This window comes from Xiphias gladius, chromosome 15, assembly GCF_016859285.1.
Source record: "Xiphias gladius isolate SHS-SW01 ecotype Sanya breed wild chromosome 15, ASM1685928v1, whole genome shotgun sequence".
Taxonomy (NCBI): Eukaryota; Metazoa; Chordata; class Actinopteri; order Istiophoriformes; family Xiphiidae; genus Xiphias; species Xiphias gladius.
The window spans coordinates 6213325-6229949 of record NC_053414.1 but is presented as its reverse complement, the minus strand read 5'-3'; the positions used below and the strand labels follow the sequence as shown (position 1 = coordinate 6229949).

Here is a 16625-nt window from a genome sequence, read left to right as displayed (position 1 = left end):
AAATAAACACAAATATGTAGAAAAACCAGATAAAAACCATAAAAATACCACCTGTTTGTATGAGATGTGGCGGAAAAATTTGAATATTATAGAAATTTGTGTATATATATACGAATTTAGAGCTTTGTTCATCCTCAAAATGAGCTTCATATTTACATGAATAAGTTTATGAGGGGTCTAATATGCACAATACAGAAACGGATGTGTTTTGTAGAATGGCACAGGCATCGTAAAAATGTGGTTTAAATATTTTTGTTGTCATGACACATGCATTATTTTTATAATATGCAGCAGTGGAATGAGTATTCACATCCTTAAGTGAGAGTAGAAATCCCCACAGTCAAAAAATACTCCATTACAGGTAAAAGTCCGGAACTGAAATTTAAGTAAAAAAAATATTATTAAGAGAATTGTACGTTAAAGTACCAAAAGTAAAAGGACTTGGACAGTTGTGCACAACTGCTCCTTTCCGAGTGTTATATTATTATAGTATATTATTTATCAGCAACAAATACATGTAGGAGAATTTTAATGTTGTAGTTCATGAATAAGAAGACAGTTTTAGATACTTTAAACCATGGATACTACTGGTGGATTAATAGTACTGTCATGCACCATATTATGTAAGTCTCTAGTGTGTTTTAAAATCTTAATCTAAAAAGTAACTAACTTGTAGCGTCATATGAATGAAAAGCAAGCACCTCAAATTTGTACTTAAGTTCAGTACTTGAGTAAATCTACTTCAGTTACATTCCATCACTGGTTACATGCAGAATACATACGAAAATAATGCCATAATATCAGTTTTTATTTGTCAATTAACTTCATACAAAGTGCCGTGAACAGAAAAAGCTCAATCAGGCTGCAGGATGAATTTGGGACTGATCAGACGCCTCCTATTTAAGTTATTCGATATTATTATGGCATACTCTGTGTGTGTGTGTGTGTGTGTGGGAAAGAGAGTGGATCCTTGTTTCCGGAAGTAGGTCAAACTTTCACGGTTTCACCCGAGCAAAAACACCGACGTATGCTTTACTTCGGAGGTGGGCGTGGCCGTCGGTAAAGTAGCCAATCCCCTGTCTCCGTTTTCAGGATGGGCGTGTCATCCACGTAATGCCCACAAACCGAAGCTAACTGGGATAAACAGCTAAGTTAGCTTGTCAGCTAGCTAGTAACTTTAGGTATGCCTTCATTTCATAAGAGATTTAATTATCTAATTCCGTTTCATTAACCATTCCGGATGTCAAAGGTTCTAAAATTTAGTTGTTGTGTCTCAGCCATGGCGATTTCTTCAAATATTTTTTTTCCCTTTTAAGAGTGTTGCATATTATAAAAGCAACTTCGGTGTTTTGTTAGCATTAGCTAGCTGGCTGTGTGATAATCAATCTAACTTTCTGTCTTTGCTAACGGCTAAGGGTTAGCGAGTAGAGCCAAGCAAGGGAGATAAGTTAGTTTATTTTTTGCCTCGTTTGCATTATTTCTCCTTCTAGAAATGGCGTCGGTGACGGCGACAGAACCAGCGATATGCCCGACTTCGATACCGGCAGCAGAGTCCATAGTGCCCGCTTGCATGTTTGCACCTGACCGGGGATGTGTCGACGATCCGTCGGGCGGAGAGATCTTTGAGGACGCCGAGGGTACAAACGGCGAGTCCGCGGATCATTTAGACTTGAGCAGTAAGGTGGGCCTCACCATAAATTGCACATAGTAACGTAAAGTTTGAAACTGCCGCAGCCAAGCAGCCTTTTGTTTTGATTCGGGAAACGAATGCCCGATTCATAACATTACAGAATCCCCGTCGCATGTAAACTGCACTTAGTGCTGTTTGCGCTGGCTTTGCAAAACTCCAGAAAGTGACACGTATGTTGCACCGCGTATGTAACTGCATCCAGCTGGCAGGTCACCTAGCCATTTAGGTACTGTATCTACTGTGTGCGCAAACTTTGCAGTTATTTGTATACTGGTAACAAATAAAATCAGAATGATTTGACAAAACAAAACTGAATGGAGTGATTTGCACAGCACATATCTTTTTGGCAAAAACTTTGATTTCTGATCACTTATTGAAGCTGTGACTTCAACACACTCCCAAAGACTTGATTTGACTCAGTGTTTGATCTTGTTTGACCTCTCCAAGTCTTTCTCTGCTGTCTCTTCTCTCCTCTCTCACTTTTCAGCTGGTCCTAGTGAGTCCAACGGGGGAACAGTATGATTCATTACTACGACATTTGAGGGAGCGAATAGACGAGGGCTGTGGAGAGTCAATCTATGTGGTCGGAATGGGTTCAGGTAAGGATAACTACCTTTCCTGGAACCTGAGAATGAAGTCTTTAGCTGAGGCACACGCTTGGTGCAGCGAACAGCAAATTATTCAGTGGAATGTCGAATAAGATGTTGCCTCACATTTTATTATACAGATGAAAGTGATTTGTTCTGTTGAATGAGCATGTGACAAATAAAACCTTCCAAAATTTTGAAATCTTGAAAACTTTGAACACAGCAGGAGGCAGTGCAAATCAACATTATAAGTCTGGTTTTAAGTGATTCTTGTTGGATTGTTTGTATGCTAACTTGAAGAGTGGAAGGATTCAGGACGTTATGTTCTGCAAGCTATGTGCTGTATGTCTGGAGCATTGAACTGACAAAATTTCTGCATCTAGCTGTCGTTATGTTTTCATTCATACAGAGAGAATGAACGGAATGCATGTGTTAGGAATAGATGAAAGTGGTCACTCTCTCCATGTAATTATTGCTTTTATTGAACAGCATGTAAAAGACTCTATGGTTAATTGTTTTGCCCCAGAAGAACCTTTTCCTCTGCTGTCATCACTGGTTAGACCTTCACTGATGCTGTGTGTTTCCTAGTATCTCTATACTTACATCTTTACACGAATCACTTAATCTTTAGTAATCACAAAAAATATAATGAATTAGTAGTTTTAAATTAATTAACGAACACTGCAAACAAATCTTTTCATCGACCCCTTTTTCTCCATGATGAGAACAAGATGTTAATGTGTCAAAATGTAAATTAGTGAAGAACAACTTAGGAAATGTTTTCATAATATTGTTCATAAAGAATAAATTGGAAGTGAAATACTAAAATGAAACACTTGACGAAATCTCTTAAAGTTGAGATAAATCTACTGAGGTACAGTGTATAAAAGTCAGAATCAGAAGTCACGACAGTTGATTGAACAATCAAACATTTTTGTATTTAATTGACTAAAATGTCCAGAGATTTTTTTTTTGCTTCAATTTAGCTAAAAAAAAAAAAAAGAAAGATTAAGATAATATCAGTTCTAAACTTGCCAAAGAAAGCAAGAGAGACAAGTTCAAGAATTTGGGCATGATGTAGTCGAGGTGAAGTTCAGCTTTTGAAATGCCATGTAAAGCGATACGCTGTAACATTGAGAGGACAGTAGTCTGTGACTAAATAATTCATGGCCAAACATGCCCCAGTCCAAGAAAGTAATCTTTTTAGTCATGTGGTGTATGTGGTGAAGAGATCCCATAGATGGCACCAAAGACTTTTCATATTTAGCAGCCACATTGTTTCTTTTTGAATGGAACCTCAAAATCAAAAGCAAAGGAAAACCAAGGCAAAATTTACTGGCTTGCTGTGTAAGACTGTCTATTTTCTGCCCACAGCTAACCTGGGGGATATGGATAGTGTAGCTTTGCTTCTCAAAGAGAACACTGTATTTACACATTGACCAATATCCGACAATGGAATATGTTGTTTTACATTTGTATAAGTCTTTGGGGAAAGTAGTTATTTAGTGTATTTAGGGAAATGCCAAGCCACCAGTGTGTAGTCGCAGAGCCATCACTTCTGTCAGCTGTGGCCGGTGAGTCCTCCCACGCAGCTAACCCCATTGGTCTCCTATTTAGTTCTCATTCTGAAACTCTCCGCTCCATGCGCAGACTTGTGGGCTTTTGTCGGCCACTGGAATTACATTTTGCCTCTTACAGCAACATGTCTGACCCATGCGGTCTTTTGCGGGGTCAGAGTGCAAGTGTGAAACGGTGTCATTTTTCCCTGCTCAGCACAGGGACTGTCAATAGGTCACCAGTTCATGGATGTCTGTTTGTCTGACTGGCCTGAAGAGCAGCCAGCTGACTGGCATACTGACCTGACTTGCTTTTTTTCCATTTCCTAGTCTTCTATAACTAAATTGTGTGGCCAGATAAGCAGCAGTGAGCTAAATTCCCTTCACTACAAAAGACACCGGATTTAGTGATTTCTTTTTAAATAAATAGTTGCATAAGAGAGAGAGATCTTGGTGTAGTAACCTATGACAAAAATCTACCTGTCTGTCGTTCTTTGATAGCATCTGAAGCTAATTCGTTATTGTCCAGCCTTTTTTTTGGACGCTGTGGTTAAATAAAATGAAGTTCTCTCATCTTCACGGTGCTGCCACTTCTGTCTCTCCTATAAACCACCTTTTTAACTCACTCTTTCTTCCACAAAGTTTGTGTGTTATTTGTGCTCCTGGTCACCGCCCTGTCATAAAGCAATTAACTATTATTCCCGGTGTGAGGCTTCAAATTCCCCCTGACCTTTTGCACACATGCTAGGAAAGTATATGGTCATCATTCTTTCAGGTGCTCATGATAAAAGCACACAGTCAATAGCAAATGTGTAATGTCACATTATTCAGTCTAACTTGTGCATCAGAGTAACTTTCTTGACTCAACTTTCACCCTAATTATTATTATTATTATTTTTTAATCTTACTACCTCTCCTTGTTCAGATGGAGGTGACTATGGTCTGGATGAGAAGGACATGGAGGCGTCAGTAGCCACGGTACGGTCGCTGTGTGAACAGATTGAGGCTGACCTAATCCTGCTAAGGGAGAGGACAGACACTGGCGGAAAGATTCGGGACTACCTCATCCGACGGCGTGTTGGCGAGCAGGATTTCCTGGAAGTTAGGTAAAAACAAAAGACACGGAGTCTGCAGTCAGAACACTGTATGAGTTCTGGGTAGGGAAAGTAAGTAAGTAACTGTTTCCTGTACCTCATCAACTATTGTTAAGGAGCTCATGGGTGAAACCCTTGAACCTTAAGTGACTGCAGTGGAGCTACTCAGTAGCCAACAGCAAAAGACTCTGGCTGCACAGGGCCGTATGTCACCACCTGTCTAGATCCCATTCAGATAGTTTACAAAATGTTTTGTAATGTAAAACCTGATCAGTAGTCTGTCTGTCCTGCTTCTAAGTCTTTTCTTCAATCTTGTGTTGTCAGTAAAAGCAGATCTCTCACACATTTTGATGCAAATTTAGCACAGCAACGCCTCTGTGATAGATATGCTTCGAGGCACGATTTAAAAAGCACGTTTGATAACGCTGACATGCGCAAATGAAATTCAGGCATACAAAAATGGCTTTATTCTTTATTATGGCTGTATTCCTTTTGTAGCTTAACCTTTTTGTTGAGCATAGCTCCTTGAAAGTGCCAAGTATACAGATACATTATGTTTCTCAAAATAGTTCCACAAATTAGCGGTAAAATAGAAAACAAATCATGGATGTGGATAAAAAACCGTCTGTTGGATTTTCCACAGTCCTGTGAGGGTGACAGATGATTTATTAGAGCAGGACCCCTTATTGTACCTAACTTTACTGCTGGCGATGTTTATTCTGTTTGACATGTCTTTTCCGTCTGAGCGTCATTGTGGGTCCAGTGGGTTTCATTTATGTTGACAAGGAATTGGATTTGAGAGATGATAGTTATTCTCTGAATTTGATTTAATTTCACTTTTATTTATACAGGGTAGTTTGCACTGAGCATTTACAGCAACACCCTGTTACGATAAAATAGCAAATGCAAGAACAGGAACAGTCAGTCATTGGTAAAATCGAATAACAGACATTATACAAGGTACAGACTCAAATTCTTCTCTTTTTTTCACACTTCACTTTTCTTATTGTCTTATTTTGCTATATTGAATTTTTAAAATTTTTATCCTGCCTCTGGTGTTTTCCTCATTAAAAATGTATGAGATTTATGGTAGTGTTTCCTCAGTACCTGTTTTTCTTGAGTTCTTTATTTATAGCATAGTGGTTTATTGCTATGTGCGTAGAATATTGAGAGGTGTGTGTGTGTGTGTGCGTGTGGTGGGGGGGCAGGACTGTTTTGTTTTTATTGTGTGAAGTACTTTGTGTTACATTGTGTTTGTATGAAAAGTGCTATATAAATAAAGTCTGATTGATTGAATTAAGCAGTCAAAGGCAAGACACGCATGTGTCTACTTCACAGCACCATTACATACTGTATCTTCATGTCATTCTCTACTACCACTTATCCCTGTATTTCTCTCTTTCCCTCCTCCCCTTCATCTTGTCCCCAGAGTGGCGGTTGTAGGGAATGTGGATGCTGGGAAGAGCACGCTGTTGGGGGTTTTGACCCACGGCGAGCTGGACAATGGCAGAGGCTTTGCTCGCCAGAAGCTCTTCAGACACAAACACGAAATGGAGAGTGGCAGGACCAGCAGTGTGGGCAATGATATTTTGGGCTTTGATCAGGAGGGACAGGTGAGCGTCTTCCGACCCGCAGAGACATGATGTAAGTTTCTCAGCTTTAAACTGGGATGCGCACGGATTGACACATGGCTAACATGAAGGAGGAACGTGTAGCAGGTGAAGGAAGGTGTTAGAGTTGGGCTTTTAAAATGCAGACCTCACATTACAAACATAATTGCTACTCCCACAGATATAGATTTTCTGCCTTGTAGATTTAAGCATTCATGGAAGCTTTTCACTCATTGCCCATTGAGAGTTGTCTGATTTCTTGAACCTTGCACAATTTTTTGGGTGCATTTTCGCACCTGCATGCTTGTGGTGTGACAGGGGAAGAGCAGGTTTCGTTTAATCTGACAATCCAGGTTTGATCCTGCTTGACAGCAGACATTCTCCATGCTTAAGTCTCATGTCGATATAATTTCTAAATTTGCCTTCAGATATGTTAATAAAAATCACTTGTGCATATCAGCAGATAAAAGTGCAGATATGCATTTCTCTTCCTGTGCCAACTTTGACTGAAAAGAAGTGAAACTTTTCAGTTTCCGAATCAATCTCTCTCTGTCTGACTCTTAGTGTAGTTGACTTGTTGGGGTTTCATTTTGCTCCCATACTCAGTAAGTCATATCATGTTCCCTCCGTCTACCCCTGTTCCTGTAGGTGGTGAACAAGCCAGACAGCCACGGCGGCGGCTTAGACTGGACCAAGATCTGTGAGAAATCCTCGAAGGTCATCACCTTCATTGACCTGGCTGGCCATGAAAAGTACCTCAAGACCACTGTCTTTGGCATGACTGGACACCTGCCTGATTTCTGCATGCTCATGGTGAGAGAGGGGAGAGGGAAAGTAAGGTTTCTTAGATTGTCAATTGTATATCTTGAAAAATCTAAATATTTACTACTAAACTAGGAAAATCCTCTGCCATTTTTAATTTCTGCTTACATTTAATTTTAATTGCATAGTTCACCATCCTGTCCCTTTGTTCCTCTTCTCTGCTCTCAGGTTGGCAGTAACGCTGGCATCGTTGGCATGACCAAAGAGCATCTGGGTCTAGCACTGGCCCTAAATGTACCAGTGTTTGTAGTGGTTACTAAGATAGACATGTGTCCGGCCAACATCCTGCAAGGTAAAGACACATGCTACTGTATTGCTTATATAACTCCCAGACCCGTTGTTGTTGGATACCACCAACAGCTGTATAACTACAGAGCTGCACATCTTTTGTAACTAGCTTCACAACTCAATCCACCATCCAACAAAGTAAGATACGTTATTGTTTAAGTTTTGAATAATGTCTTGCATGGTAAATTCAGCATAATTTACATTCCCACAGCAATAATTACATCAATACTACAACACAGCCATACCATACTTACCATTCTAAAAAATAAAAAAAAAAACAGCTAAAAAAACCCAGTTTCTAGACACTAATGTCTATTATACACTACTTGGCTTTACTTTAATTATGTTAAAGCAGTGTGTATTAAACTCAGCACTTACTCACAATAAAAGGCTCTCAGGGAAAGAAAAGAATTGCACCTCCAAAACTGTTGTAGAGTTTTAATGTGAAACAAAAGGAGGAAGAGTTGAGTTAGCTTAAATGGCAAACCGCTGCAAGGGCAAAAATTAACAAAGCAAATGGGAGCAGGTTAAAAAAACAGGGAGTCTTCTAAAATGTGACTTCATATGCTTTTAAAGCAGGATGTAGTTAGAAATGAAGGGATATCTCTAATAAAGGCCTGCCTTTGGTCCAGCTTCCTTATCGCAAAGTATGTACTCCTTCCGAGATCCTTGTGAAGCATGTCAATGTCCGATATTTTTTCAGTCTGTGAAGTTGTGTGGTGTGTTTTTTTGTTTTTGTTTTCAGAATTACTCATGCAGTCGATTTTCTGTGTGTGTGTGTTTATCTGCAGAGACACTAAAATTATTACAGAGGTTATTAAAGTCACCGGGCTGCAGGAAAATCCCAGTGTTGGTCCAGAACAAGGATGATGTAATCGTCACAGCCTCCAACTTTAGCTCAGAGAGGTAAGCGCAAAGTAGACAGAGGGATGGCATGCCTGGACCACACCGTTACAAAAAAGAGAAAATCTGCCTGGATACAGGCAAAGAGAAATGAAGCAGAAAGGCAAGAAGATGATGTGACAGAACGCGACAGAGAAAATAGACACGCAGATTGAAATGAGGCAGGGGAGGTTAATGGACATAATGACTTGATTCACGTTTTAAAAGTAACATTTGTTCACATTCCTTAATCGTTTTTCAGATGCATTTGAAAATTCCTGCTGCACACATGCACCTATAGAAAAATGTTGAAAATATAGTGGTTTCATGCTAGCGTTCTTGACGTGACTTAATGTTATGAATCCAATATAGACAGAGCACTTCCGTACTGCTGTCTTGAAGAGGGTTTTCATGTATTAGAATTTGGAATTTGACAAGATTTTCATACCAAAGCCACAAATTAATTTGAGTAAGTATCGAATCTTCTTATAGAAATGCTTGCAATTGCAGCCTCAGTTGCTGTTCTAGGCAATAAGACAGGTGCATTTCTACTTAAACATCTTTCCTATTCCATTTTGAATTTAGTCAAGACATCTTAATCTCAAATTTGAGTAAATATTCAAGCGGTAGTTATCGGTCCTTGAAGGGACTCCCATCACGAGACGGTCATATGGAAACTAGTAGAGCTTAAAAGTCTTGCTTAAGGGCATCTGGGCAGAGCAGATGATTGCTGACACTTGGACTTGAAGTCTGAAATTGTACTTTCCGTGGTGCTCTTTGACATATAAATGTTTTGCTATGTTTTTGTCTAGTAATTACCGTGTTGATGAAACAGAATAGAGTATAACTATATAACTGTTACATTTCTTGTGTTCTTCTCTGACATCTTCTCTCTTCGCAGGATGTGTCCAATTTTCCAGATCTCAAATGTGACGGGGGAAAACATGGACCTGTTGAAGATGTTCTTGAACCTCCTGTCTTCTAGGACCACATTTAGCAATGATGAGCCAGCGGAGTTCCAAATAGATGACACATACTCAGTACCGGTATGAAATAAAAAAGTACACTCACAATTATTATTATTTTTTTTTTTCCTTTAGCCGTCAGTCACTCTTTTCTCTTCAGGGTCCTCACTTTTCTTTTCAACACATGAAAGGGGATGCCAACAGGGGCAGACCAAACAGAAGGGTTGACAGTGGTCCAAATGTTAAAGTCAAGCCCGGAGGGCAGACAACAGCAGAGTGAGAGTCTTTGCAGTTGCAGGTTACCATTGATGCAAAAGCCAATGTGTCTCTCAGCAGCAGTGTGTCATGTGAAAAATGTCTTTGACTGAAACACTGAACTGAATCTATGCACTCACTGTCAAATACCTAACCTGTGAACGCGACTGACATTCAAGTGACAGTCTCTTGACATGCAAAGGTAGGTTGTCACCGCTTTTAACGGCAGAGCAGAATATAAACACAAACACAGTATGAAAACTGCCAAAACACGTCCACAGTATTAAAAGCGTAAAGATCTTTTTGTTAAAAGCTATTTGAGCTTTCATGATAAAGTGTGAAGTTAAGTAGAAAATTTATACTCTTATGTAATCCTCAAAGAAAATACATCATTTGTTGAAATTATACTCTTGAGGCCTCATACTAATGGAGACCGTTGAAGACTGTTTCTATAGATGCCAACAGCACAATGGGAAGGCAGAGCCAGAGACATAACTTGACCTCATGTTGTTCTTCTCCCGGCAGGGTGTGGGCACAGTAGTTTCAGGGACTACGTTACGTGGATTGATACGGCTCAACGACACGCTGCTCTTAGGCCCGGACCCGCTTGGCACCTTCATCCCTATCGCTGTTAAATCCATCCACCGTAAAAGGATGCCTGTTAGAGAGGTACGCGGTGGACAGACGGCATCTTTTGCCCTCAAAAAGGTATGTGGGAGAACAACTTGGCTGAATTACTGCCAGCACACAACAGTTAATGCTTTTACCTACGGGAAAAAACTGCATATACACCACCTAAAACAAAGTTTAGTTTTTAAAAACTTCTGAAAAGGTAATTATTCTGAAACATTTAGATGTTATATTCATAAAAATAAGTTTCCTAACTTTATAATCAGTTTTGTGATGCGTGTAAACCTCAACACGAGCTGGTAGTCTTCTGTCTCTAATTCTTGTTTGGCTTCATCACTCCTCCAACTTCATTTTTTTTTCTCCTGTTCCTGCTGTTACTTTCTTTCCATCTTCTCAGATCAAACGTTCATCTATTAGGAAAGGAATGGTGATGGTCTCCCCAAAGTTGATGCCACAGGCCACCTGGGAGTTTGAGGCTGAGATTTTGGTGCTACACCACCCAACTACGATATCCCCCAGATACCAGGCCATGGGTTAGTGACAACACTGTCAAATCCCTTTAACACCGATATGCACCAGTTTATGTAGCCTTTGAATGTTCATAATTTGACTGATCAGATTTTGAGTACATTTTGGGTGCACTTACGTTTGGATTTAATGAGGTATTGCTTTACGAAGAATGTATACTCAAACGTAAACATTCCGACCAAAGTAAATGAGCCCCTCTCTCTCTCTCTCCATCATACCAGTCCACTGTGGCAGCATCAGACAGACAGCCACCATCCTCACAATGAACAAAGACTGTCTTAGGACGGGGGACAAAGCCACAGTTCACTTCCGATTCATTAAGACCCCCGAGTACCTGCACTGTGACCAGAAGCTGGTGTTCAGGGAAGGACGCACCAAAGCTGTGGGCACCATTACCAAGGTACTGGAGCTTTTGGTTACTTCTGTAGTTCAGATTAGATTTGGTGTTTCCTCCTAGTCTAGTAAAAATACGGGATTGGAATAATAATAAATTAAACTGGTTTGATGAAGACTTCATATGTGTATGAAAGTTTTGTTGTCGGGGTCAACAACCCGATAGGGTCTTGCGAAACGATTTGGTCTTAGATGAGGAGCCAGAGTAAGAGCAATTGAAAGACTTGTGTGGTGGGCAATCCTGTACCCATGGGGTCTGGTTTGGCTAAACCAAAAAAAGTAACGAACGGGGTCCACCATCGACGAGAAGATGTGAGTGTGTGGCGCATTGTCATGTAGTAGGCAGCCAAAGACAGGGACCTTGGCATCAACAACATGATGTTCGAGTCCAGAAGTATTTGCTTTGCTAACTGCAAACCAAAACAGTGAGCTTAAAGAGGCACTGAAGAGCTGCATCATTTTACGTTACAGTCACTTGATTCTCTGTTTAATTCAAAAACATAGAATAATGTGGATTATGTGGACTAACATTTTCTTTGCTCGTGTTTTCAGCTTCTCCACTCAGTGAACACCCAGGCAGCTAAGGCTCAGCAGTCCAAGACACAAGCCAATAAGAAGACTTCTAAAGAGGGCACAGCGGCCAATGAGGAGGCCGGGTCAACAGCACGGCCGCCTAGTCCTAACGCAGCACAGCTACCAGTGAGTAAATCCTGGTCAAAGCATGCTTTATGTAGCCACTATTGTAATAAAAGGTATGTAATAAACAGTGCTAAGTTAAATTCGTGAGCAGAGTTGGCCTTGCCATTCACTATTTTTAAGGATGATTGCACGAAGAGAAAAGAATTAATTGTCGGTCCAGGACCTAGTTGATCTTCTGATCAAATGAGAATACCATTACATAACCCCCGATACAGGATAGTATCATTGATTCCTAAAAAATGTTTTATCAGGGTATTTTTAGAGTTGATTTGTATTGAGTTGTCCTGAAAAAGATGGACTGAAAAATTTTTTTTTTAATCATGTCATAAGGGCACTGCTCCTTATTTAACACATCATATAATATATTTTTAAAATTACAAGAAGATAATATTCAAAACTTTTTTTTTAACTGCTCCAATTTGAATCCATTTTTTTGCAACAAAATGTGAGGGAGTGTTAAAGTTGCCTTTTAAAATGGTACTTATTTCCTTTTCTCCCTGTTTTTGACTGTCTTTAAATTAGTAACAGTTAATTTCTCCTTCACTGTCCCCTCTCTTGCCCGTTCTGTTTCATCCCTCAATTATCTGATTACCCCCCCACCCATGTTTATCTTTTTTGTTCCAAATCTCCTTCCACGTATCTCCTTACCCATTCCATAATATCCTGCTGTCCTCTCCCCATACGGCTACACCCGTCCCCCTCATCCTTCTTTCGCCTTTACTCACCTCTTCATTTTGCCCTCTGATCACCGCCCCTCCCCTCTGCTACTTCTGCCCTATACTCTCTTTCCTTCAACTCCAACACCTTTATGCTGTCATCTCCTTTGCTGTCCTTCCCTCCCTCTCTCCCTGTCTTGGCATGCTGCTTCAGACAGTGGCAGAGGAGGAGGCTCTATGTAAAGATGGCAACAAAGAAAACAAGGTAAACAAGTCTCTGCAGACGGTGGCAGTCAGATGGGGTCCTTGTCTTCTAAAGTTCTGATGTTGTATTGTTGTTTTCTCTGCTTCCTAAAACTTTACAAACCAAAGTTTTCTGAGCAGGCATACTTCTTTTCAGTACAGTCTTACTTTATGTTGAGTTTACACCTGGAGGCTAACTCAGTACCACTGCACTCTTTTACTGCCGGCCGCTGAGCAGCTTCACTTTTTAGCAGTGAAGTGCTGAAGTTTCTTTCTGAACTGGACCCCGGTGATTTTGTGATTTAGAAAACAGTCACGGTACTTACCTTTTTAAAGAGAGAAATCAATTGACTGCGCATATTATTTACAGTATGTCAATGTGAAGACGAATTCAACTAATTTACTCTCTTATCCGGTCATGGAATTTAATTCTAACATTGAAACAACTGAAAGAATGGCTTTTCAAAAGGTTTGACATAGTGCAATGAGTTATAATTTGAATTTTCAGACATTTTTCCAGTTTCCACGTGAAAACAATTTATGCAATTTCAGGTTTTCCTCATATTGTAGTGGACGTGGGCCACCCCACCTGAAATGAAGAGCAGATGAAGTTATTCCACTTTTATTAACTATCACAAATCTGCAGAAAAAGCTGTGTGTGTGTGTATATGTGTATTTGTGTATATACTTGTGTATTTGTGTGTATATGTGTATATATATATAATTGTTAATTGAGGCACTTGTAGGGAACTTGCTACCTACACTAAAAACTTCTTGGGGAAACCCTGAACTCTTGTGACTTAACTTTTCCCCATTCATTTTATTCATTTCCCTTAGAGAAACTTTAACCTCGTCTTTACCCTCTTAACCTTTTTAGTTAAAGACAGCGAGTGAGAAATGCATTTCTGCTTTTCAGAAATGCATGTTAACACCTGAACTGTTGTGGACCCATCAGTTTCACCATCTTTATCCTCAATTTCTTCCATGTAACAGCTGGCTCACTGGGGTGTTCCTGTCTGTCTGCAGCTCAAGTCAGGAGGCGGAGGACGCAGGAGAGGTGGTCAGAGACATCGAGGGAAAGGCCTGAACGCCGCAACAATCTCTACAGCGGTGCCTGCAGGAGCGGCAGGCACAGCGTAAAAGCACAACCTCTCGTTTCTCCTCAACCTATGTCATCTCTGTACAGGGAGGAAAAGTGACTGCATGGCTCTCTGGTGGTTGTTTAAGAGACCGACTGCACATGTTTTTTCGATATAAAATGATTATTAGGCAAATTTGAATCATAAAAAGAGTGAATTATTTTCCACATGAGGTCAATTTAAAGCTTTATTGATGTATTTACTTGTGGACTGCAGAAGATGGTATTAGGTTTTTTTTTGTTTGTTTTTTTTAAGTTTGAATTTTATTGCAGTTAACTGCAATTAGTAGGTTACATTATATGACATTTTCTTTTGTAATACAAAAGTTTTTGGGGTGTTCATCTTGTCTGTGGTTCATCGGAACTTCTTTTACAGCATTAACTGTTTTTCCCAGCCAGGAGAGGCATCAGTCACTTTCCCTGCCGTAACATTTTCCAACCTTCAAGCTACTTTTTTTAATCTCTTATCCTCTCTTCTTCATTCTGCAGCCTCTTGTGTTCAGCTCACCCTAACTTTCATTAATGCACCTTTTCCAGACGGCATTTTCAGTCATTGGAGGAGGTGGATTGTGTTCACTAACTGAAAAATTGTATTTTTCTTTTTAAAAAGCTCCTTGTCACTGAGATTGGGCAGTTTGAATTCACCTTGAGAACTGACTGAAATGAAAGGGAATTGATGCCAAACTTAACTTGAGGTGAAAAAGTGTCTCACGCCAGCTAAAAGATGAACCGGATGTAGCTGATATGTTACTTTACCGCACCACCGTTCCCGGTAGTAGCTAAAGTTGTTCTCTGGAAATCCACTGCGAAAGATTTCTTTTTTTGAATGGAAATGGCATTGGGTGAATTTTGTGGCCAGTTAACAACACAAAGTTCTTTTCTTGCTCTGGGTACTGTAGCCACTAACGCACTGTTTACCAGTCATCACCTGTCATGAAACATCTTCTCGTGGACAAAGACAAAAACAATCTCTCATCCATTTTGATAATCCTGCAATGGAGAGGCAATTTTATAAATTTTATAATAAACCCTTTTTTTTCTAAGAGCCCCTTGGTCAAGTTGTACCAGATCCATGCAGGTCTCAGGCTGCCAAAAGAGAAAAGTTCTGAATTATCCTTCCTTTTGTCTCAAGTAAAGTCTAATGTCAAAGTGGCTTTGTCATGTGTTAACTTGGGGCAGGTCCTTGTGAAATCACCTTATTAGTTGGCTGGGAAATTAGGAAACACCTAGCTAAAACCAATGAAGTCCTAATAGTACAGTGCGGCAAAAAATCCAACCATCATGAAGTTTATAATGTGCGGTTTTTAAAATACAGTTTTAGAGAGGTGTTGATTCAACTGCATGATCATTTTGGAGGCTGCAGTTTGAAATGCTGTCGAATTGTATTATACCGACAGGTGTTTCTATTATTTTGTCCACCCCATTTCTATCAATGAGGGTAGGCAAAATAAGAGAAACACCTCTCCGTACAATGCAGTGCAGTTCAACAGCATTTCAAATTACAGCCTCGAAAATGATGATGTTTGATTTAACGCCTCCCTCAAAGCGGTTTCAACACAACCTGAACATTCTAACCTTCATGAAGGGAGGTTTTATTGCAGGACTGTTGTATTAGACTGCATTCGTTTTAGCTAGGTGTACCTAATAAACTGGCAACTGGGTGTATCTTAAAACCAGACAGGCGTAAGCACAACTTTCTTCCATTTTGATGCGGTCTGACCTCCGAAAATCCAGAAGCTGATGCTCTCGTGCAAAAAAAAAAAAATCATTCATCCAGTATTTTTACTACTCAGATAGAAAAACTCAAGTGGTGTTTCACACCATAGATGTCAAAAGCCAGGTAAGAACATATATATATATAAGTCACAAAAAACGATTCTACTGTGACTTGAGTTGTCTGCACATTACCTCTTTGTCCACTACCTCATATGAATGAGCAAGTGGCAGCAAAACAGTTTCTTTCAAAGCTTCAAGGGTCTAATACAAATATGTATCGGGCGCAAGAGGTCAGTTTCTTTCATATGACAAGAGAAGAAATCATTTTTGGTGCAGACTGTACCAATTTACGGATGTTTATGTATGATTCAGTTTGGACTCTACAGTAGTCAGTCATCCAGATAAACCATGAGACAGAAACCATATGGTGCTTCGTAAAGGGTCTAAACGGAGCAGCCAGTGGTGCGTGTGTTACAAATGCAGGTCATCTCATATTGTCTCTAATAAGCTAACATAAGCCATTGATCAGACTAAACCAAAAGGAAATCGAGTTGCCACAAGTTATTGCCACTGACAACTACATCCTTTCTTTCCACTGGTTTTATCAAGTTGTTTGATGCTCCTCTTCCTAGATTGACTTTTATATTGGGAGGGTAACTAAAAAGTGTTATTGGTTGTCACTGTTTTGTGGGGCCTTTTTTCTTGCACAGGGGCCCCATTCTCCCCTTTCATATACCGTTCATACTATGATTTCATACTGGGCAGCCGAGTCAGGGAGTTTTTGAGGCTCTTGAATTACCCATTTTATGATGATCTCCAAGTCACTGAACTGCCAGAATATTTCCCCCTTTTTCCTTTTTGACTTTTTTCTTA

At 39.9% G+C, this 16625-nt stretch overlaps 1 protein-coding gene across 6 annotated transcripts; it reads left to right on the top strand.

The window, feature by feature from the left end:
* Positions 1-1066: 1066 nt before the first annotated feature.
* Positions 1067-15801, top strand: LOC120800243 (GTP-binding protein 1-like). 6 transcript variants are annotated; one of them, XM_040146189.1, is made up of 14 exons: positions 1067-1181; positions 1491-1681; positions 2178-2289; positions 4759-4939; positions 6357-6540; positions 7186-7350; positions 7528-7651; positions 8439-8553; positions 9431-9575; positions 10275-10457; positions 10777-10912; positions 11129-11307; positions 11853-11999; positions 13925-15801. In XM_040146189.1, the coding sequence occupies exons 2-14, from the start codon at positions 1493-1495 to the stop codon at positions 14036-14038; spliced, it is 1974 nt and encodes a 657-aa protein (XP_040002123.1). In that variant the 5' UTR covers positions 1067-1181; positions 1491-1492; the 3' UTR covers positions 14039-15801. The 6 variants fall into 6 exon arrangements, with proteins under 6 accessions (XP_040002123.1, XP_040002119.1, XP_040002124.1 ...); XM_040146185.1 differs by having other exon boundaries at positions 13892-15801; XM_040146190.1 differs by lacking the exon at positions 13925-15801 and adding an exon at positions 12870-13566.
* The last annotated feature ends 824 nt before the right edge of the window (positions 15802-16625 follow it).